The sequence below is a fragment of the Triplophysa dalaica genome, chromosome 14 (genome assembly GCF_015846415.1).
Source record: "Triplophysa dalaica isolate WHDGS20190420 chromosome 14, ASM1584641v1, whole genome shotgun sequence".
NCBI lineage: Eukaryota > Metazoa > Chordata > Actinopteri > Cypriniformes > Nemacheilidae > Triplophysa > Triplophysa dalaica.
In genome coordinates, this window is record NC_079555.1 from 337501 (window position 1) to 361509 (window position 24009).

Here is a 24009-nt window from a genome sequence, read left to right on the forward strand (position 1 = left end):
TCATTTTCATACAGAAATGTGTTAAATGTTGTGTGTGTTGAGTTGGATTGACCTTGTGAAAGACATCGTGAAGCTCCTGTAGAGACGGTCTCACAGCTCTGTGTCCGCTGATGCTCGCCGCGTTACGATAGAAGTCGATATTGGGCACCCGATCCAAAGTGTCATGACCAAACGCACTGACCACAGACGGACGGACGGGCCGATGGTCACCGTTACTGAAGCCGTTGCCGGAGAATGACGTCTCCTCATACAGTGGAGGATCATCTTTAGATCTGGCAAATGCTGGATTCTCCATGTGTGAGATGAATGTTGGGTGCATGTGATTGTGGGACTCTTTATAGGCGGCTGGAGTTTACAGCTGGACGCTCATTGGTTTGTCTGTAAAAGCAGCGAAATACACCTGACGGTGGTGTTGTGCTGGGGGGGTGAAAACGTCCTTGCTCCATCAAAGTGTTTAAAAATTAACAGGCCATAAACTCTTAACAGCAGATAAAGACTCGGGTCACGGTTATTAATATTACAAAATAAGAGCGAGATCCGTTTGAGCGTTCATGATAGTTAAGACATGGGTATTGGTTGGTGTGTCAGGATGAGAGTTTGAGAGACATAAATCCACACACATGATGAGAAACAAACGCTGTTGTGTTGTAAGTGTGTGATGATGATGATGGTGATGATGAAGTTAATGGAAAGCCAGCTTTAATGGGAACTTGCTCAGGGCTCTTTTGACACATTACAGAAAAGCTTCCTTATTACCTGTGAACACACACACTGGACTCATGAAGTGTGGAATGTCAAACGCTTTGATCACATCAGCCTGAAAACCACAGGCGACCTTGGAAACGTTTCGCTTGGGTGAGGTTTATAAGAAAGGTTGTGTGCTGAATGCCGCTCTGGCTTTCTATCGGTGAGATGTGGGTGTGGTCTGTGACCTATGACCTTCAGCTATCCTCATGATATTTACACACTGAGGTAAATATATGTCGATCAGATTTGAGGTTTGACCTCGTGAACTGCTATTGTTAAAGCATGAGATGTTCAGTGTTCATATTCACCCCCCCCCCCACATAATGACATACCTGCACACGTGTGTGTTGTGTGTGTGTGTGTGTGTGTGTGTGTGTCAGAGGTGTAAAGAGTCCCTGAGAACCACACTTGTGTAAAAGTACAGAGACCTTGCAGCGAAAAGGACTCCGTTACAATTTATGAGTCACCCATTCCAAAATATCTTCAGTAAAGTCTGTGAGGATCTGATCTGAACAGTTCTTGAGGGTTTTACTCATACTGAATGTGGCTTAAAGCAGCATTAGTCTTCAACACTGAAGGGACAAGTTGATTCGTGAGGAGAGCGATCGCATTTATTTTCTTAAATCATAATAAGACTGGACATCTCAAAACTGAAACAAAATCATGGCCGACACCATAACCCACATCTATTACAGACACCCAAGTCTCTTTTAAGCTCAAGTGCTCACAAGCAGGGCAGACGGACCGATGGACATTCTGTCAAAGTCCAGAATGGCCGTTACCAGGAGTGGGCTGGTCATCTGGAGTACCTGAACTTTTCCCGGTGGGCCGGAATGAACGCTTGGGCAGATGTGGGCCGATTTTGCATCAGAGACCGCCCCTGCTCATTAAACCAAACTCCTTCCAAAAGGTCTCTCGATGTAACAGATAAATTAATGAATGTTTAGTAAAATTAAAAAGTGAAAGCCTTTTTTCACTGGACATGCTGGATTTGGCCTCATCGCTGGCTGCAGTTATGTCCTCATTTCACATATAAACCGCCAGCGATTGACACCTGATACTGCACTCATATTCACATAAAGAAGCCATGTTGACCAGCTTTAGCAAAATACACAAGATTATTGTACCGTCAATGCTCTGTAAATGTCAATATTAATTCTTCTGTAGCAAAAATAAACTGCTGCAGAAAAGATAGGTGCCATGCAGAATGTCATGTTTGATTGCATCAGTCATTACACATATAGTGGAGTAAAGAGAACACACACTTGTTTAAAAATATAGTGAAGTAGAGAGTAAAAGTTGCTAATATCTTTTATACACAGTACAACTACAAAGTAGCCAAAAAGATTCTTAAGTACAGAATTTCATTTCATTCACTCTGGTGTGTCTGCACGCTCACTGTTTCTAGACTCTCTGGCAGCAGTCGGCATCACTGTGATTATAATAAGCCGTCTACATGGAGACAGACACAATAGTAGAACAGGACGGGCGTAATGCAGTTGCTATGGTTACAGACCCGTCTCATCCAGGACAAGAGCGCTGTGTGACACGATGAACAGATTCTCATTTTTAAAGAAAAAACTCTACTGTACTGTAAGTTGACTCCTTCTTCAAATAAATATACAGATCTTAACTTAAAGAAGAATGTTGCTACTAAACAATAAACAATGTTCTTTTGTCATATGTGACCCTGGATCACAAAGCCAGTCTTAAGTAACATGGGAACAATTTTAGTAAAAGACAAAAATACATTGTATAGGTCAAAAGGATTGATTTTTCCTTCAAAAATCATTAGGATATGAAGTAAAGATCATGTTCCATGAAGATATTTTGTCAATTTCCTACCTTAAATATATACAAACTTTATTTTTGTGAGTGGATGTCCTGCCACAGTGCCTCTGATTCACAACTTCAACGACAAGTTTCTCAATATTTAGATTTTTTGCACTCTCAGAATCCAGAGTTCATATCTATTCTGAGCCCTGACTGATATACTTCATTATTCTGTCCAAGTCATTCATTTTATTATATATATGTATTTATTTATTTTCTTGTCGGTTTTCCTTGATTAATTTATCTTTTTGTTGGTTGTTTGTTTTAAATTATGTGAATATTGTTTGTTATTATTTGTGAAGTTATGAGTGGTAAAAAATCTATAAACATAAAAAACATATATATAATATTTAAATACAATCGTTGCTTTATAAATTATGTTTACACCATTTTATTTGTCTCCACATAACTCGTTTCAAGCATTCAGAACAAAACATTCATAAAAGTCATTTCAGGTTGTAAACATTTGATCAGTAGTGTAGAGAATGAACACACATCTCTCCATATCAAAGCACTTCATTATACTGAACATCCTGTTTAACTTCAGATTTAATGAAAGGAATTCGCACCGAATATTAACAGTTCAGAGTTGAGTTTTATTCCAGCAGATGAACACAGAACCGTCACAGAGATCCACGTTCATCAGACGCACACCGAGAGCAGTGATCTTCATCATCATCATCATCATCACACATGTGCATTCTGTCAGGAGATGGTCTAGCGCTGCTAAATGAAGGCACGAAATTCAGTGTGAATAACAGTAAGGCAGATCAACATCACTAGAACACTGCAGATGAATTTCTGTTAGTATCCAGCAGGATGCTGTTGTCATGGTGACACACCCTTCCTCCATCACAGTGAGAGTGAATGCAGAGGATGCAGTGAGTGATTGTGTTTCAGAGGCACTAAACACACACACACGAGACCTCACATGTCCAGAAACAAACACGGAGGACCAGAGACAAACTCTACACCACACGGGGATTCCTCCTCTTTTCTTTACTCTCACGTGTTTGTTAATCTGAATGTGAGTCTTTCTTCAGTGGAACACTAAAGAAGATATTTTGAGAAATGTCTCAGTGGTTTTGTATTCGCACAATGGAAGTCAATGGAGTTCAGTGTTGTTTGATAATCAACATTCTTCTAAATATCTTCTGTTGTGTTGTGAAGAAGAGAGAAACTCATACAGGTTTGACACGACATGAGGATGAGTAAAAATGATAGAATATATGAATAATCATTTATGAAAACACCAACATTGTACGATAGTGTACTTGTTTTCTGGCATTTTTCCTGCAATACACATCATTTGACATTTTATATTTTTGTGTGCACAGCGGTGATGTCGCTTGTGTCGTGTCTATAGTCTGAAAAGTTCTTCATCGGTCTTGAACACATGAAAATAAATGACTTTAAACTTTTTATAACATCTGGACGCAATGAAAACATATAATTAATCACACCCATGATAAAAGTTGGTGTTGATATCATATGTGTCCGTGTATTGTGCATATTCATTTTGCATTTACAAATGAAATCATACACCTAAATGTATATATTTATATTTATTTATTTTTTTAGGTAAATTGTTCATATTTACCAATAATTTGTATAATGTAAACATTTAGAAATTGTAATATTTGATATGCTTCTTAAATACACGCATATATGTGTATGTATTTATAAACACAAAGGTGATATGCACATTACACAGACAAACTGTTGTTCTGGATGCGATGAATCGTTTGACAGCTCTACTGAAAACACTTGAGTTGTCCTGCTTGTCCTACACTTTAGTGTCTGTGTGTAGAGTTTGTCTCTGGCTGCGCTCTGAACACAGGGTTGGTGAAACTCTTAAGTTCAAGCGAGCCAACATGTCTTCAGAGAATATCAATCATGACACTGAAAGGGTTGACTTCATTCCAGACACGGCGGCCATCTTGATTTCCTTCGCCTATCTTCCCTGAGATGCTCATTGGCTAAATGTGATGACATCATACTCCGGAGCACACGGTCATGAGAGCGGGCCGGACGTCTGTGTTCACAGTGTACATCCAGCAGGTGGGCGTGGTGACTGTGGGGCGTGTCTCAGGTCAGGGTGTATTCAAAAGCCCCTTTCTCCAGCCCCTCGAGTCCATCGCCCCAGCTGGATGAGGGCATACTGCTGTACGGATCCAACAGAATCCTGAAACACCTGATGACCAAGAGCCCCAGAAACACCAGCAGCATGCCCACGAACGCGAACGCAGTCTTCTGCTCCAGACTCAGAGAGTGAGCCATGATGTCACTGCTGCTCATGGCCGTCAGACTGTGATCGTAGTGAACGCTACACATGTTCCCCAGTGAGCCCTGTCATCATGAATGTGGCATGGACAGACGCCTGTGGACGGCACACACCAGAACAAACACTCAACATCACGTGACGTAGAGGAGGAGATCATGGGATGTAAGTATGTGACAGCACGGGTCAGCGTGTGAAGACGTGTGTGTGACATCTGATGACAGACGCCTTGTGCAGCTCAGAGATCTTTCTGAATCAAGCGCTCGTACATGCAGACACATGACAGCAGGACCTGTTGCATCGCAGCCGTCGCTCCAACCATCATACGTTCACATGAGCACAGAGAGACGCTCACAAATGCATACATGTGTCACGTAATGAAAGAGAGAGAGAGAGAGAGAGCGATGAGCAGCAGGTGTCAGTTTGAATCTCATCTCACCTTCATTTGTGTGTCATTCTGTCAGACCTGTTGCTGGCGCTCAGTGTGTCTTCATGACTGCAGAAGAGCTCGTGTGAGGTCCACAGCCTCCACTTCACACATCCTCAACAAAACACACACACTGAGCTGCAGGCTGGACGGGGAGCGGCACTGCGCACACACGCTCACAAAACCTGCCACTCGAGATACTCTGACAGTACTGCTGTGTGTGTGTGTGATGCCTGCGCTTCCTCAACATTCTGTCCCTGCATCTCTCTCTCTCTCTCTCTCTCTCTCTCACTCTCTCTCTCTCTCTCTCACTCTCTCTCTGTCTCTGTCTCTGTCTCTCTGTCTCTGTCTCTGTCTCTGTCTCTGTCTCTGTCTCTGTCTCTGTCTCTGTCTCTCTCTCTCTCTCTCTATCTCACTCTCTCTCTGTCTCTGTCTCTGTCTCTCTGTCTCTCTCTCTGTCTGTCTCTCTCTCTCTCTCTCTCACTCTCTCTCTGTCTCTCTGTCTCTGTCTCTGTCTCTGTCTCTGTCTCTCTCTCTCTCTCTCTCTCTCTCTCTCTCTCTGTCAAGATTCAAGATTCAAGATTCAAAGGAGCTTTATTGTCATGATAAAAGAAAATGTACATTGCCAAAGCACAAGATTAAATATAAACATGCAGAAATACAGATTAAGATCAAAAATAAGATAGAATAAAATTAAAAGTCTATAAGTAAAAATCTATATATATATATACATCTCAATATAAACAGGAAAACAGTTTTAATTAAAGTCCTCAATGAGGGTGATAGTGTTAGTTTGTGTGTGTTGTCCTGTCAGTGTTGTGTTGTGTTGTGCTGGTTGTTCTTTGGTCGTGGCAGGACTTGACATATCTTGCAGCAGGTTTGAGCTTCTTGACTTTTCTCCCAGTATGTATGAGATCTCTCTCACTCTCTCTCTGTCTCTCTCTCTCTCTCTCTCTCTCTCTCTCTCTCTCTCTCTCTCTCTCTCTCTCTCTCTCTCACTCTCTCTCTGTCTCTCTCTCTCTGTCTCTGTCTCTGTCTCTGTCTCTCTCTCTCTCTCCCTCTCTCTCTCTCTCTCTCTCACTCTCTCTCTGTCTCTCTGTCTCTGTCTCTGTCTCTGTCTCTGTCTCTGTCTCTCTCTCTCTCTCTCTCTCTCTCTGTCAAGATTCAAGATTCAAGATTCAAAGGAGCTTTATTGTCATGATAAAAGAAAATGTACATTGCCAAAGCACAAGATTAAATATAAACATGCAGAAATACAGATTAAGATAAAAAATAAGATAGAATAAAATTAAAAGTCTATAAGTAAAAATCTATATATATATACATCTCAATATAAACAGAAAAAGAGTTTTAATTAAAGTTCTCAATGAGGGTGACAGTGTCAGTTTGTGTGTGTTGTCCTGTCAGTGTTGTGTTGTGTTGTGCTGGTTGTTCTTTGGTCGTGGCAGGACTTGACATATCTTGCAGCAGGTTTGAGCTTCTTGACTTTTCTCCCAGTATGTATGAGATCTCTCTCTCTCTCACTCTCTCTCTGTCTCTCTCTCTCTCTCTCACTCTCACTCTCTCAAGATTCAAGATTCAAGATTCAAAGGAGCTTTATTGGCATGATAAAAGAAAATTTACATTGCCAAAGCACAAGATTAAATATAAACATGCAGTCTCTCTCTCTGTCTCTGTCTCTCTCTGTCTCTCTCTCTCTCACTCTCTCTCTGTCTCTGTCTCTCTCTCTCTCTCTCTCTCTCTCTCTCTGTCTCTCTCTCTCTCTCTGTCTCTCTCTCTCTCTCTTGCCGTCTTCATTCCTTCAGAAGTGTGTTGCTGTGATGTCATCACCTGTGGCTGATCTGAGGTCAGTGGGTCAGTGTGTCATCACATGTTCCACTACATTCTAAACTCAACTTTTCGAGACACATCATCTAAACCTACACACATCGATCATCACACCAGATTGATGGATGCAGATAAAAATGGTGCTTAAGTGTGTAAAGTTTATTTCAGCAGCTGAACTGGAAACACAACCATAGAGAAAAATATGAACTCTCCTCAGCCTCACGCTGGATTATTACTGGTGAATTGTGGGACATTTACTGTGTTAGCTGTTGCTATGGTGATCCAGATTTCCCTTGCAGCACTGCGTGGTTGCTAAGGTGTTGCTATGTGTTTTCTAGGATAGATCTATGGAATTTTGTTGTCTAGATGTGCGTTCTTCAATGTGAACACAATATTTTTAAGGCACTTATACAGAAAATAAAGTAACAGAACATGAGCATAAGTACAGAGACTCAAATAATGACTCAAGCATTGCTGAGACAATTCTGTGTATTTCACAAAATTTATGTGTTGACTTTATCTGTCATTGCATGTCTGACCTGTTTAGAATCATATTGCTGTACAGACAGAAGATTGACAGAGAAGAGTGTTTAATGGAGACGGATGAGATGTTTATAATGACAGTTAAAAGAGTGAAAACAAGACTTTCTATTTCAATCCTCAAATCAAAAGAAATGTTTTCTTTGCAGAAATGAAGCCTAACGCTTTTTGATATTAAACCCCTTCAGTTCTCCTTGTAGTATTCCAGAAGAAAACAGGAAGCAGTTTATATTGTTTATTCATTCTGAGATATTCAGACACACTGTATGTAGTTTAGTGAAGTTATGTTTAATATTATAAACAAAAAGACATTCAGAAGTGAAAGTAGCTGTGGTAACATTTACTGATTTATTTTCCATTCAGTTTTCATAACCATCATAAAATATGGAGAATAAAACATTCTGGAAGACCTCTGAACTGTGTGAACAGACGGATGTAGTTTTACATGTGACTGAACTTGACCTTAATAAAGGTGGTGAATCTACCAGGAAAACCTTTCAGGATCAATAAAGTCCCTCTATCTGTTTTCATAATACATCACACATTACAGGCTGTAGAGTTTACAACGGTTGTGTGTAGAGGAGGAGCATCATAGTGTGTACATGTGTGTCTCTTTCATAGTGTGTTCACGTGTGTCTCTTTCATAGTGTGTTTATGTGTGTCTCTATCATAGTGTGTACACGTGTGTCTCTTTCATAGTGTGTTCATGTGTGTCTCTATCATAGTGTGTACACGTGTGTCTCTTTCATAGTGTGTTCACGTGTGTCTCTTTCATAGTGTGTTTATGTGTGTCTCTATCATAGTGTGTACATGTGTGTCTCTTTCATAGTGTGTTCATGTGTGTCTCTTTCATAGTGTGTACATGTGTGTCTCTTTCATAGTGTGTTCATGTGTGTCTCTTTCATAGTGTGTACATGTGTGTCTCTTTCATAGTGTGTTCATGTGTGTCTCTTTCATAGTGTGTACACGTGTGTCTCTTTCATAGTGTGTACATGTGTCTCTTTCATAGTGTGTTCATGTGTGTCTCTTTCATAGTGTGTACATGTGTCTCTTTCATAGTGTGTTCATGTGTGTCTCTTTCATAGTGTGTACATGTGTGTCTCTTTCATAGTGTGTTCATGTGTCTCTTTCATAGTGTGTACATGTGTGTCTCTTTCATAGTGTGTACACGTGTGTCTCTTTCATAGTGTGTACACGTGTGTCTCTTTCATAGTGTGTACACGTGTGTCTCTTTCATAGTGTGTTCACGTGTGTCTCTTTCATAGTGTGTACATGTGTGTCTCTATCATAGTGTGTACATGTGTGTCTCTTTCATAGTGTGTTCATGTGTGTCTCTTTCATAGTGTGTTCATGTGTGTCTCTTTCATAGTGTGTACATGTGTGTCTCTTTCATAGTGTGTTCATGTGTCTCTTTCATAGTGTGTACATGTGTGTCTCTTTCATAGTGTGTACACGTGTGTCTCTTTCATAGTGTGTACACGTGTGTCTCTTTCATAGTGTGTACACGTGTGTCTCTTTCATAGTGTGTTCACGTGTGTCTCTTTCATAGTGTGTACATGTGTGTCTCTTTCATAGTGTGTTCATGTGTGTCTCTTTCATAGTGTGTTCATGTGTGTCTCTTTCATAGTGTGTACATGTGTGTCTCTTTCATAGTGTGTTCATGTGTCTCTTTCATAGTGTGTACATGTGTGTCTCTTTCATAGTGTGTACACGTGTGTCTCTTTCATAGTGTGTTCATGTGTGTCTCTTTCATAGTGTGTACACGTGTGTCTCTTTCATAGTGTGTACACGTGTGTCTCTTTCATAGTGTGTACACGTGTGTCTCTTTCATAGTGTGTTTATGTGTGTCTCTTTCATAGTGTGTACATGTGTGTCTCTTTCATAGTGTGTTCATGTGTGTCTCTTTCATAGTGTGTACATGTGTGTCTCTTTCATAGTGTGTACATGTGTGTCTCTTTCATAGTGTGTACATGTGTGTCTCTTTCATAGTGTGTACATGTGTGTCTCTTTCATAGTGTGTACACGTGTGTCTCTTTCATAGTGTGTTCACGTGTGTCTCTTTCATAGTGTGTTTATGTGTGTCTCTTTCATAGTGTGTACACGTGTGTCTCTTTCATAGTGTGTACACGTGTGTCTCTTTCATAGTGTGTTCACGTGTGTCTCTTTCATAGTGTGTTCATGTGTGTCTCTTTCATAGTGTGTACACGTGTGTCTCTTTCATAGTGTGTACACGTGTGTCTCTTTCATAGTGTGTACACGTGTGTCTCTTTCATAGTGTGTACACGTGTGTCTCTTTCATAGTGTGTACACGTGTGTCTCTTTCATAGTGTGTTCACGTGTGTCTCTTTCATAGTGTGTTCATGTGTGTCTCTTTCATAGTGTGTACACGTGTGTCTCTTTCATAGTGTGTACACGTGTGTCTCTTTCATAGTGTGTACACGTGTGTCTCTTTCATAGTGTGTACACGTGTGTCTCTTTCATAGTGTGTACACGTGTGTCTCTTTCATAGTGTGTACATGTGTGTCTCTTTCATAGTGTGTACATGTGTGTCTCTTTCATAGTGTGTTCATGTGTGTCTCTTTCATAGTGTGTTCATGTGTGTCTCTTTCATAGTGTGTACACGTGTGTCTCTTTCATAGTGTGTTCATGTGTGTCTCTTTCATAGTGTGTACACGTGTGTCTCTTTCATAGTGTGTACACGTGTGTCTCTTTCATAGTGTGTTCATGTGTGTCTCTTTCATAGTGTGTTCATGTGTGTCTCTTTCATAGTGTGTACACGTGTGTCTCTTTCATAGTGTGTTCATGTGTCTCTTTCATAGTGTGTTCATGTGTCTCTTTCATAGTGTGTACATGTGTGTCTCTTTCATAGTGTGTTCACGTGTGTCTCTTTCATAGTGTGTTTATGTGTGTCTCTTTCATAGTGTGTACACGTGTGTCTCTTTCATAGTGTGTACACGTGTGTCTCTTTCATAGTGTGTACACGTGTGTCTCTTTCATAGTGTGTTCACGTGTGTCTCTTTCATAGTGTGTTCATGTGTGTCTCTTTCATAGTGTGTACACGTGTGTCTCTTTCATAGTGTGTACACGTGTGTCTCTTTCATAGTGTGTACACGTGTGTCTCTTTCATAGTGTGTACACGTGTGTCTCTTTCATAGTGTGTACACGTGTGTCTCTTTCATAGTGTGTACACGTGTGTCTCTTTCATAGTGTGTACACGTGTGTCTCTTTCATAGTGTGTTCACGTGTGTCTCTTTCATAGTGTGTACATGTGTGTCTCTATCATAGTGTGTACATGTGTGTCTCTTTCATAGTGTGTTCATGTGTGTCTCTTTCATAGTGTGTACATGTGTGTCTCTTTCATAGTGTGTTCATGTGTGTCTCTTTCATAGTGTGTACATGTGTCTCTTTCATAGTGTGTTCATGTGTGTCTCTTTCATAGTGTGTACATGTGTGTCTCTTTCATAGTGTGTTCATGTGTCTCTTTCATAGTGTGTACATGTGTGTCTCTTTCATAGTGTGTACACGTGTGTCTCTTTCATAGTGTGTACACGTGTGTCTCTTTCATAGTGTGTACACGTGTGTCTCTTTCATAGTGTGTTCACGTGTGTCTCTTTCATAGTGTGTACATGTGTGTCTCTTTCATAGTGTGTTCATGTGTGTCTCTTTCATAGTGTGTTCATGTGTGTCTCTTTCATAGTGTGTACATGTGTGTCTCTTTCATAGTGTGTTCATGTGTCTCTTTCATAGTGTGTACATGTGTGTCTCTTTCATAGTGTGTACACGTGTGTCTCTTTCATAGTGTGTTCATGTGTGTCTCTTTCATAGTGTGTACACGTGTGTCTCTTTCATAGTGTGTACACGTGTGTCTCTTTCATAGTGTGTACACGTGTGTCTCTTTCATAGTGTGTTTATGTGTGTCTCTTTCATAGTGTGTACATGTGTGTCTCTTTCATAGTGTGTTCATGTGTGTCTCTTTCATAGTGTGTACATGTGTGTCTCTTTCATAGTGTGTACATGTGTGTCTCTTTCATAGTGTGTACATGTGTGTCTCTTTCATAGTGTGTACATGTGTGTCTCTTTCATAGTGTGTACACGTGTGTCTCTTTCATAGTGTGTTCACGTGTGTCTCTTTCATAGTGTGTTTATGTGTGTCTCTTTCATAGTGTGTACACGTGTGTCTCTTTCATAGTGTGTACACGTGTGTCTCTTTCATAGTGTGTTCACGTGTGTCTCTTTCATAGTGTGTTCATGTGTGTCTCTTTCATAGTGTGTACACGTGTGTCTCTTTCATAGTGTGTACACGTGTGTCTCTTTCATAGTGTGTACACGTGTGTCTCTTTCATAGTGTGTACACGTGTGTCTCTTTCATAGTGTGTACACGTGTGTCTCTTTCATAGTGTGTTCACGTGTGTCTCTTTCATAGTGTGTTCATGTGTGTCTCTTTCATAGTGTGTACACGTGTGTCTCTTTCATAGTGTGTACACGTGTGTCTCTTTCATAGTGTGTACACGTGTGTCTCTTTCATAGTGTGTACACGTGTGTCTCTTTCATAGTGTGTACACGTGTGTCTCTTTCATAGTGTGTACATGTGTGTCTCTTTCATAGTGTGTACATGTGTGTCTCTTTCATAGTGTGTTCATGTGTGTCTCTTTCATAGTGTGTTCATGTGTGTCTCTTTCATAGTGTGTACACGTGTGTCTCTTTCATAGTGTGTTCATGTGTGTCTCTTTCATAGTGTGTACACGTGTGTCTCTTTCATAGTGTGTACACGTGTGTCTCTTTCATAGTGTGTTCATGTGTGTCTCTTTCATAGTGTGTTCATGTGTGTCTCTTTCATAGTGTGTACACGTGTGTCTCTTTCATAGTGTGTTCATGTGTCTCTTTCATAGTGTGTTCATGTGTCTCTTTCATAGTGTGTACATGTGTGTCTCTTTCATAGTGTGTTCACGTGTGTCTCTTTCATAGTGTGTTTATGTGTGTCTCTTTCATAGTGTGTACACGTGTGTCTCTTTCATAGTGTGTACACGTGTGTCTCTTTCATAGTGTGTACACGTGTGTCTCTTTCATAGTGTGTTCACGTGTGTCTCTTTCATAGTGTGTTCATGTGTGTCTCTTTCATAGTGTGTACACGTGTGTCTCTTTCATAGTGTGTACACGTGTGTCTCTTTCATAGTGTGTACACGTGTGTCTCTTTCATAGTGTGTACACGTGTGTCTCTTTCATAGTGTGTACACGTGTGTCTCTTTCATAGTGTGTACACGTGTGTCTCTTTCATAGTGTGTACATGTGTGTCTCTTTCATAGTGTGTACATGTGTGTCTCTTTCATAGTGTGTACACGTGTGTCTCTTTCATAGTGTGTTCACGTGTGTCTCTTTCATAGTGTGTTTATGTGTGTCTCTTTCATAGTGTGTACACGTGTGTCTCTTTCATAGTGTGTACACGTGTGTCTCTTTCATAGTGTGTACACGTGTGTCTCTTTCATAGTGTGTTCACGTGTGTCTCTTTCATAGTGTGTTCATGTGTGTCTCTTTCATAGTGTGTACACGTGTGTCTCTTTCATAGTGTGTACACGTGTGTCTCTTTCATAGTGTGTACACGTGTGTCTCTTTCATAGTGTGTACACGTGTGTCTCTTTCATAGTGTGTTCACGTGTGTCTCTTTCATAGTGTGTTATGTGTGTCTCTTTCATAGTGTGTACACGTGTGTCTCTTTCATAGTGTGTACATGTGTGTCTCTTTCATAGTGTGTTCATGTGTGTCTCTTTCATAGTGTGTTCATGTGTCTCTTTCATAGTGTGTTCATGTGTGTCTCTTTCATAGTGTGTTCATGTGTGTCTCTTTCATAGTGTGTACATGTGTGTCTCTTTCATAGTGTGTACACGTGTGTCTCTTTCATAGTGTGTACACGTGTGTCTCTTTCATAGTGTGTACATGTGTGTCTCTTTCATAGTGTGTTCATGTGTGTCTCTTTCATAGTGTGTACATGTGTGTCTCTTTCATAGTGTGTTCATGTGTGTCTCTTTCATAGTGTGTACATGTGTGTCTCTTTCATAGTGTGTACATGTGTGTCTCTTTCATAGTGTGTTCATGTGTGTCTCTTTCATAGTGTGTACATGTGTGTCTCTTTCATAGTGTGTACACGTGTGTCTCTTTCATAGTGTGTACACGTGTGTCTCTTTCATAGTGTGTTCATGTGTGTCTCTTTCATAGTGTGTTCATGTGTCTCTTTCATAGTGTGTTCATGTGTGTCTCTTTCATAGTGTGTTCATGTGTGTCTCTTTCATAGTGTGTACATGTGTGTCTCTTTCATAGTGTGTACACGTGTGTCTCTTTCATAGTGTGTACACGTGTGTCTCTTTCATAGTGTGTTCACGTGTGTCTCTTTCATAGTGTGTTCATGTGTGTCTCTTTCATAGTGTGTACACGTGTGTCTCTTTCATAGTGTGTACACGTGTGTCTCTTTCATAGTGTGTACATGTGTGTCTCTTTCATAGTGTGTACATGTGTGTCTCTTTCATAGTGTGTTTATGTGTGTCTCTTTCATAGTGTGTACACGTGTGTCTCTTTCATAGTGTGTACACGTGTGTCTCTTTCATAGTGTGTACACGTGTGTCTCTTTCATAGTGTGTTCACGTGTGTCTCTTTCATAGTGTGTTCATGTGTGTCTCTTTCATAGTGTGTACACGTGTGTCTCTTTCATAGTGTGTACACGTGTGTCTCTTTCATAGTGTGTACACGTGTGTCTCTTTCATAGTGTGTACACGTGTGTCTCTTTCATAGTGTGTACACGTGTGTCTCTTTCATAGTGTGTACACGTGTGTCTCTTTCATAGTGTGTACATGTGTGTCTCTTTCATAGTGTGTACACGTGTGTCTCTTTCATAGTGTGTTCACGTGTGTCTCTTTCATAGTGTGTACACGTGTGTCTCTTTCATAGTGTGTACACGTGTGTCTCTTTCATAGTGTGTACACGTGTGTCTCTTTCATAGTGTGTACACGTGTGTCTCTTTCATAGTGTGTTCACGTGTGTCTCTTTCATAGTGTGTTCACGTGTGTCTCTTTCATAGTGTGTACACGTGTGTCTCTTTCATAGTGTGTTCATGTGTGTCTCTTTCATAGTGTGTACATGTGTGTCTCTTTCATAGTGTGTACATGTGTGTCTCTTTCATAGTGTGTACACGTGTGTCTCTTTCATAGTGTGTACACGTGTGTCTCTTTCATAGTGTGTTCATGTGTGTCTCTTTCATAGTGTGTTCATGTGTCTCTTTCATAGTGTGTTCATGTGTGTCTCTTTCATAGTGTGTTCATGTGTGTCTCTTTCATAGTGTGTACATGTGTGTCTCTTTCATAGTGTGTACACGTGTGTCTCTTTCATAGTGTGTACATGTGTGTCTCTTTCATAGTGTGTACATGTGTGTCTCTTTCATAGTGTGTTCATGTGTGTCTCTTTCATAGTGTGTTTATGTGTGTCTCTTTCATAGTGTGTTCATGTGTGTCTCTTTCATAGTGTGTACATGTGTGTCTCTTTCATAGTGTGTACATGTGTTTCTCTTTCATAGTGTGTTCATGTGTGTCTCTTTCATAGTGTGTTCATGTGTGTCTCTTTCATAGTGTGTACATGTGTGTCTCTTTCATAGAACTGTATTTAGGCATTTGGCAGACGCTTTTATTTAAAGTTACTTACATTGCTTTATCCTATTAAATTTATACATAGGTATTTGCAATCCCCTGAGATCGAACCCACAACCTTGTGTTGTTAACGCAATGCTCTTACCACTGAGCTACAGGAAAGTTCTACCATAATAAAACATTTGTTTCCAGTACTTTTGAATCATTTAATACAAATGCGCTTGTGCGTAATAACATTTTCGTCATACTTCCGGTCAGCCAAAGTCTCGTCTCTAATTGACCATTTTCTCTCGCGATATTTGTTCTGGAGCGCGCGGGTGACCAGGAGCAGCAGTGATGGCGGACGCGGAGTTGGCGCTTGATCTGACTGAAGACCGTAAACACGAGGATACGGAGGATACACCGGTCGGTGAAGGAGACGAGGAGCCGCAGCAGACGCAGGACAACACGAATGGAGTCAAAACGTAATTAAAACTCTGTGTGTGTGCACGCGTCGCGTTTGTGGAGCGCGGCCTGTACGCGAGCGGAGCGCGTTCAGCGAGAGCAAACAAACCATCCGCAGCACTTATTATTAATAATAATAATAATCATCATCTGTTTATATATCTCCGTTTGTCTCGGGTTTCCTTCGTTGTATATTAGATCGCGTTTTTGTGGCGCATGTTTTTATTGGCTCGTCAGTCAGCGCGGTAACCCGTAGCGACCGCGAGGCGTCATCGATCCGCGAGGGATTGTTGTGATTGTGTTCCGCTGCGCTAGTTTAACTTTTCTATTCACGTGCTCATTTATGAACTAAAGAGGATTCATGCACACATTTGAGAGCTACACCAGAAGAGTTACTGTAGTGATGTCATTCCTCAACAGTAATAGAGTTTATAAGAGCTTGTTGTGTCACTATGTTAAACACATGTTTATAGTACAGATTGATATTTATAAACATCGTTGTTCTAATAAACACACAAGGAATGTTATATTAGGAGAAATATCTACTCATAACATCTTCATCTGGTCCAATGTGTTTATACATATAAACCTAAAAAAAGTGAAGCAGTGATAAAAATAGTAAAATAAGAAGGTAAAAGAGGTTACACTTCAAATTTGACATGGTATATTTTCAGCTAAACGTGTGTTAGAGAGATTTCAGTTAAATGAAGATTATTCCTGTGATTTCTGTTCAAAAGAGAAAAGATCTATTGTGCATCTTCCTTATAAATGTAAATATATATATATATTGTAATTTATTAGGGATGCACCGAATATTCGGCCACCGAAAATGGCCCAAAAGTGCATTTTCGGTTTTCGGCCGAAAGACTTTTATCACCGAAACAATACGGCCGAAATGTTGTGATGAGACAAACAGATACCGCTCCTTTGATGCATCTGTAGCGGACGTTATTCCTTTAATCGCAGCACTAAAGCGTCTCCTAAACTGCATGCACCCTCAGGGCTCTAAAGTGCGACCAATATTCCTTTACGTGTGTGAACCAGAGGTTGAGTAATCCCAAAAATTCTTTGTCATTGACAGATTTTTTTTTACCAGTGACGGAAAAATCTGATGGCCTCCCGTCATTCTGTCAGATTACAATGAGGGCAATTTGTAAACACCCGTTTCCCTTCAGCGTGATATGGTCGTGAAGCGATCTGCGTGTCGTTGTCATTTGTACAGACTAGACATGTGATGCGATTTGCGAAAACCCGTCGGGTGTCGCGCTGGGACGTGGGAAAGACAGTTCACCTATCAAAGTAAACCACTTAACATGTAGAATGAAGAAGTATTAATGCACATTTTCCGCCAGTCCAGTGTAAACTATGGCATGCACAGTTTTTTATACAATGTTTCGTGAGATGACAGAGCTCCGCGTCTACAGCACCAGGAGTTATACCCGCTCCACTGCTCACACGAGCCGGACCGAGATTGCAAAATATACAAGAGATGATCAAAAGTCCAGACACTATGCACATGATAAACAGTGTAAAACTTGCTTAAAACTTTCTTAAAACTTTATAAGAAAGAAAACTAAATTGATATGATAGTTAAATCTTTTTGATACTTGTATATATTTTCCAGTGAAAATAACAATAACTTCTATTATTTGGTCAATGTACTGTTAATCATTTTTGTACAATTTCACATACATAAGAAAAGATGGAAAGGAGATAATCATCATTTCCTTCAATAGTTATAGGACGACTGCAGTAGTCGTCAAAGTATTGTTAATAAAAAAACAATGAAGACAAAAGACATAGATATTTTATTGTTAATATGCAAAATTTGAATAGTATGCGTTCTGCAGAATGTACATCTTGTTGGATATTGTGTAAATAAAAAAAGATTGTGTTTTACGCTCAAGTTCTCAAGAGATTAAGCCAATTATTTTATCTATGATTTGTTGAGTAACTTGCGTGAAGAAAAATTACAGGTCGAATAGTGTTTGCTTCATGTATTGAATAGCGAAATATCGTTTCACTGTTTCTGAATAAAGCGAGTATGATCATGCGATGAAAATAATGTGGATTGTTTTCGGTATTGTTGTGTTTTCCTTTTATCATTAATAAATGTGTTTGTGATGTACGCAGGGAAGTTGAAGAGGCGCCCAAAGAGAAAGATGAGCCAAAAGAGAAGAGCTCAGGGGGCCGAAAGTCCAGCCGCTTCCATCCCTATAAAGACAGACAGGGCGGTCCTGGAGAGAAGAAGAGCGCCCAGAAGAACCACCGAGTGTTCGTCAGCAATATCCCGTATGACATGAAGTGGCAGGCAATAAAAGATCTAATGCGTGAGAAAGGTAACGCACACGGAGAGCCGGCGACACGTGCTTGTCCCTCCGTCGGCCCGTAGCTCTCATTCAGTGCAGTTGACAGAAGGACAGAGTGTGTCCGTGTGACTCTCAGGGCTCACGTTTAGGTTCTTCCAGGTTTTTACTCTGGTACTTGTTCAAATGTGCCTGCGGTCCTCATTTACTGTGGGATGTGGTTTCATTCACTGCCGGATATGTTCAAGGATTGTCTTTTTCTCTTCTCACTCTGTGTAAATGTGTAGAATATCTGTAGTTGAATGAATCTGTAGCCTCAGCAGTGTGTAGCAGTGTGGTGTGTCAGTTTTGTGGAGTTTTCATTTTGGAGGAGTGCTGCAGGTTTCTGGTGGGCTTTTCTACTTGTAGAGCCAGGTCAACCCTGTGATGAGACCACTGGTGATTTAAATGCCTTGTTCTCTGTGGTATTTTCCCTCTGTTGTGTCTCATGTAGTTGGTGAGGTAACATACGTGGAGCTCTTTAAGGATGCTGAAGGAAAGTCAAGGGTAAGTGTTGGCGATTCTGCGCTGCGTCAGGTTCCTCTGCGGGGTCCTGCCGCTAGACGTTGTACCTTTGACCTCGGGGTGGTGTGTTGACAGTATAACGTTTATTTGGATGTACTTTAAATTGCTGGTGACACGCTTGGCCGGAGCCAACATCTCCACGTTTGACACATTTGATGATTGGTCAGGTGTTTATTGATTCAGAACATGTGATTTGACCTACGAGATGTCATCGCTCATCTGTCTGTTTGATCACTTCTCTCCCGTAACAACTGTCCAATAAGATTGACCCGTTTCATTTGCCCCCAGATTAATTTCCTTTCATGTATCCATTTTACCGTAGTAACGTCCAATTGAAATGTAAGCTGGTTTCTCATGCAAAATTACAAAATAAGGATTCAGCAGCATGTCCACAGCAGTTGATTTTGAAATGGATTCATTCTGTTAGTGTCTGTCTGTTGTTCTGATGATGTTGTTGTTTTTTCCCTCCTCCTCTGCCTCTTCTGGGCCTGGCACCTGCAGGGTTGTGGGTAAGAATCACCGCTCTTCACGCTCTTTCATTCGGGTGACGTTATGCCACAGCTGTTCACGCACACACCTGCTCTTCTGTTTCAGTGTGGTGGAGTTCAAAGATGAAGAGTTTGTGAAGAAGGCCATTGAAGTCATGAACAAACACAATCTGAACGGACGGCCGCTGAACATTAAAGAGGTGAGCGTCTGCTCCGCCCCGTACACGCCTGTGCTGTGGTGTCACGCGCTCTGTAACTCACACACGTCTTGTTTTTCAGGATCCTGATGGTGAACATGCTCGCCGTGTTCTGCAGAGATCCGCTGGGAAGTTCAGTGGGGTCAGGGGGCAGGAGACCGGTCCTGGGGGAATGAATGTGCCCCCCTCTATCGCCAACAACCCCAACGTTCCCCCTGAGATCATCAGCGCGCTGCAGGCCGGACGTCTGGGAACTACAGTGTTTGTGGCGAATGTCAGTCGCTCACTGAGCTACATTCACATCAGAGTCATGTGTGTGTGTGTGTTTATTGACACACTCTTGTGTTTCTGTGTGCAGCTGGACTTTAAGGTGGGCTGGAAGAAATTGAAGGAGGTGTTTGGCATGGCCGGAACGGTGCGGAGGGCAGACGTGAAGGAGGACAAAGATGGCAGGAGTCGAGGGATGGGGACCGTCACTTTTGAGCAGTCTCTGGAGGCCGTACAGGCCATCTGTATCCTCTCACCTGTCTGTCGGTCTATCGTGTGGCTCTCCCGTCTGTCTGTCTGTCTCTCTCACTCTCAGCTGTCTGTTGTTATGAGTTTGTTGATTTCTGTAGATGTGTTTGTGTTTGGATGCTGTGAGATGTTCCTTCACTGGTCCTCACAGCCATGTTCAACGGTCAGATGTTGTTTGACAGACAGATGCATGTGAAGATGGTGAGTGAGACATGTTGTTTTCACAGGTTTGATGCGTTCGTCCTGTGTTGTACTCACACATGTGTTTGTGTTTTAGGATGATAAATGTCTTCCTCCAGATGATTTCCGTCCGGCAGAGAAACAGTCACAGTTGCCCAGTAAGAGCTTTGTTTGTGTTTTTGGGTGGACAGACAGAATGTTTGAATAGTCAAGAGTTGTAAGGTTTTGCACTGATGCTGTCTCTGATAACAGCTCCAGCTCTTTCACTGGATGAGCAGTGTTCTCTCACAGGATCTGTTCTTACTGTTTGTCTCTCTGGCCCTCCGACTGTTCCTGTAGAGATGAGGATTGTAGTTGCTTTGTGGTACCTTGTAACTGTTACACAGTGTTGACAACTTTTTTCAATGGAAAGTAGCTAAAGCCTGCCCAAAAAGTCCCTAAATGTTGCCAGGTGATGTCACGTTCTAATTTGCATATCAGTGACATCATCACTTCGTATCTGACAAGCTAAGCGCTTCAGGTGTGCTTCATATCTCTACTCTCTGAGCTGTCCTATACACTATTATATTAATACAAACATTACACCCAAATGCACAATAAATATTTCCTTAATGATTTAATTTTTTTTTGTTGGCATACAATCAAAACGATGTAATAGTGAGTGAACTCTACCACTTAAATCTACATTACACATTTTGTTGAACAGCTACATTCCGTTGTGTTCATGTTTATGCGTTTTAAATCATGAATGCTCGAACAAGGTCAATAAGTGATAAGTTCTTGGAAACACTGTTTGTACCTGCGCATCTCATTCTCAGTCAGTGCGCACTGAACTTAATGTGCTGCTTCTCTCTGCCGTGCACTGAATAGAGTAGAAAGAGAGAGGTGGTGCTGCGCTGGAAAAGCAAATACTTGCTCTCGCAGGGCAGTAGAAGCGAAGCAGAATGTTTCGCTCGGTCGCCAAGGCTTATTTAAAAGTTGCTTTTTGAAAAATAAGTCGCTAAATCTATCGACAAAGTCGCTAAATTGGCCACAATTCCGATACAGAGTTCCAGCATTGGCTGAGTGTGGTTTGGCTTGAGCAAGGCCACACTGCACCATATTGTGTGAGAGGTTTGTGTCACTAGATGGGCAATGCAAAGTCAATTCACTGGTTTGTCTGAGGCAGAGAAGCTCCAGGTTGTTGTTGAAGGCTTTGAGAGAGATGAGGGACACTGAGATGAGGCTTCCGGTCTCACTGGATGTCCAGCAAAAAGGGTCATTTGTTATTTTTTGCATTCTTCTGATTGGGTTTGGCAACGTGTTAATCCCATAAGATAGGCGCGCTTCCTTGTACGTCTCATGATTATTGTGTTAGATCAGCAGGCGGTCTTTTGTGGCTGTTCGAACGCATTCGACCAAATGAGCTACTACACTACGTGAGCACACCGTTCCATTTTCAACTATCTCTGTAAGTGGTCTAAAGTAGATGAGCTGAAAACGGTTAACATCCTGTTTGTTTACACCTGTATTCAGTGTCGTCCACTTGTGATACGATCGACCAAACTCATCTTAATGCCATGTGTAAACAAAGCCTCTGTGCTTCTGTTGTTAGTCTGTGTGCACATCATGGATGTTAAGATGTCTGCAGTCCTCTGCATTATCTGATTTCAGCATGTGTTTCTGATGTCCTGCGATGTGTTTGTCATGTGTGTCTACAGGAGGTCTGGGTGGCATTGGTTTGGGTTTGGGTCCCGGCGGGCAGCCAATAAATGCCAACCGTCTCAGTGGAGGAGTCGGCGGCTCCATGGGACCTGAAGGTGTGTTAAGATCACATGCTGCCTTATTTCTGTTTACTTTATATTACAGCACAATATAACATTAGAATTGATCGGGAAACAAGTCTTGATCAAAATAAATGTGGTGTGTTGTGTGATTTTGAATCTAATTGTTTGAACAGGGATGGACGGGCCGGCTTATGGAGGGATGAACTGTATGACAGGTGAGAATACATGTTCCGTGATGTGAGGCAGAAATCCTCAAACTGTAATATCATCATCGATCAGGAGGTCTCATCTCTCTCTCTCTCTCTCTCTCTCTCTCTCTGTGTTTTGGAGGAATGGGTGGAGGTTTTTCAGGGATGGACTGCGGGGGTGGAATGGGAGGATTTGGCAGAGACATGGGACCCATGAGCCGCATGGGAGGTGAAGATCATTTCATTAACATCTGTGTGTGTGTGAGTGTGTGTGTGTGTCTGACAGCTGTTTGTTTGTGCACAGATATGTATGGTTCAGGAATGGACAGAGACTTCGGCAGGAGTGATCTGGGAATGAACCGCCCGTTTGGAGCTCTGGGTGTGTACTGTGCGATGTCAGGTGGTGTTGTGAGTTGAGTTGTACAGTTTGCTGATTGTCTGTTGTGTTTCTTCAGGTGGAGGTTATGGTCGCATGGGGCCTATGAGCTCTGGATTAGGTGCAGTCTCTCACACGCTCACATGAAAATACTGCATCACCTCTGTTTACTACACAGTGTAAAGTCTGCTATAGTCTCAGTGTTTCATCTGCTGTCTGTCAGATCTAACATGAGATCAGGTGAGAGTCAGTGTTGTGACTCTCTCTCTCTCTCTCTCTCTCTCTCTATGTCTCTCTCCTCTGTGTCTCTCTCGATGTCTCTCTCCTCTGTGTCTGTTAGGTGGTGGAATGGGAAATATGGGAATGGACCGTATGAACACTGGATTTGATCGGATGGTAGGAAATATGGACATGGCCCGTGGCTTTGGCCAGTATGGAGGTGGCTTAGGTCCCATGGGTGGAATGATTGACAGGGGGGCGGGGTCTAAGGCAGGATGCCAGATCTTTGTGAGAAACGTGAGTATGACAGAGCTGAATGTGATTTACACGTGTGTGAATGAAGGGTTTTAATGATCAATATTTGTGTTCTCAGCTCTCATATGATCTCAGCTGGCAGAAATTAAAGGAACACTTCAGTCATTGTGGTAAGTGTGTTTAAACTGATGGAATGAATAATCACATCTGGTTTTATAGCGGCTGTAATAATGAAATAACACTGTGATGTTCAGGCCAGGTGATGTATGCAGAAATAAAGATGGAGAACGGCAAATCTAAAGGATGTGGAACAGTCCGATTTGACTCTCCAGAGAGCGCTGGGAAAGCCTGTCGAATGATGAACGGAACCAAGATCAACGGACGAGAGGTTGATGTTCGTATTGACCGCAACGCTTGAGCACACCCACTTACTGACCACCACTTTTGTTTTGTTTTAAAAACAAACATCATGACTTTCATAACTCCAGTACACCAGCTGATTTCACTCTGTGTTTGTGACTCTTTTGTTTTGTAAACCCTTTTTAATTAGTCTCTTTAAATGACATTTTTAAGAATTAAAGTTGGGTGTAAATCAGTCTTTGTCTCTGAGTGCTGTGTTCAACAGAAAGTGTGTCTGCTCATTTCAAACACAAAGCAGAAAACATGTTTACTACACACACACACAAACACACACACGGCACCTGCTGCCACATCTAACACGAGCACATCCGTCAGTACTAATGTTCTCCAGAGTAGTGATGACGTTTGACAGGTAAGAGATTCTTATAACATGGTAAAAATGACTTGAAGCTATTTATATTTTTAAAAGTGTTAAGTCATGTTAAGACTACAATTTTTTTTACAATAAACAATCAAGTTTAACCATCTGATGTCTGTATACAAACAAGTTGTGAGGGGAGAAAGCTAGATGCATATGTAAAGATTGATGACAGAGCAGTCTCAGTGCTTCACGTCAAGAAATGTGTCTTGCTCAATCTTAGTTTACAAATGATATGTGACTCTCCCCATCCCCATCTTTTCATTAAATATCATTCATAAACAGACACTTCACCCAAAAATAAGGTTTTGGTTATCATTTATTCATCCTCTAGTTCTTCCAAGCCTGTAAAAGTTCTTTGTTCTATTGAGCACAAAGATATTTTGAAGAATGTTACCAACTGACATTTCTGGGACATCTTAGTAAAAATGTGTTTATTTGTTGTTCTG

At 41.3% G+C, this 24009-nt stretch overlaps 3 protein-coding genes across 4 annotated transcripts in view; 1 reads left to right on the forward strand and 2 right to left on the reverse strand.

The window, feature by feature from the left end:
* The window catches only part of slc12a1 (solute carrier family 12 member 1), an 11196-nt gene extending 10889 nt beyond the window's left edge, over nt 1-307 (reverse strand). The window contains exon 1 of the mRNA XM_056766158.1: nt 53-307. Coding sequence (XP_056622136.1) covers nt 53-295 — 243 coding nt within the window. The 5' untranslated portion in view covers nt 296-307. The remainder of the gene's footprint in view (nt 1-52) is intronic.
* Nucleotides 308-3179: 2872 nt separating this feature from the next.
* Nucleotides 3180-5465, reverse strand: ctxn2 (cortexin 2). 2 transcript variants are annotated; one of them, XR_008908865.1, is made up of 2 exons: nt 5301-5465; nt 3180-3306 (listed from the first exon to the last, which is right to left on the reverse strand). XR_008908865.1 is itself a non-coding variant. In XM_056766742.1 (2 exons), the coding sequence occupies exon 2, from the start codon at nt 4912-4914 to the stop codon at nt 4669-4671; it is 246 nt and encodes an 81-aa protein (XP_056622720.1). In that variant the 5' UTR covers nt 4915-4960; nt 5301-5465; the 3' UTR covers nt 4512-4668. The 2 variants fall into 2 exon arrangements, 1 of the variants encoding a protein (XP_056622720.1); XM_056766742.1 differs by lacking the exon at nt 3180-3306 and adding an exon at nt 4512-4960.
* A 10135-nt stretch (nt 5466-15600) lies between these two features.
* On the forward strand, nt 15601-23377 carry myef2 (myelin expression factor 2). Its single transcript, XM_056766551.1, has 17 exons — nt 15601-15747; nt 17861-18066; nt 18527-18579; nt 19099-19106; nt 19192-19285; nt 19365-19556; nt 19641-19794; nt 19950-19999; nt 20076-20136; nt 21679-21777; nt 21918-21959; nt 22075-22161; nt 22237-22311; nt 22388-22429; nt 22649-22824; nt 22901-22952; nt 23037-23377. The coding sequence occupies exons 1-17, from the start codon at nt 15620-15622 to the stop codon at nt 23198-23200; spliced, it is 1683 nt and encodes a 560-aa protein (XP_056622529.1). The 5' UTR covers nt 15601-15619; the 3' UTR covers nt 23201-23377.
* Nucleotides 23378-24009: the final 632 nt, after the last annotated feature.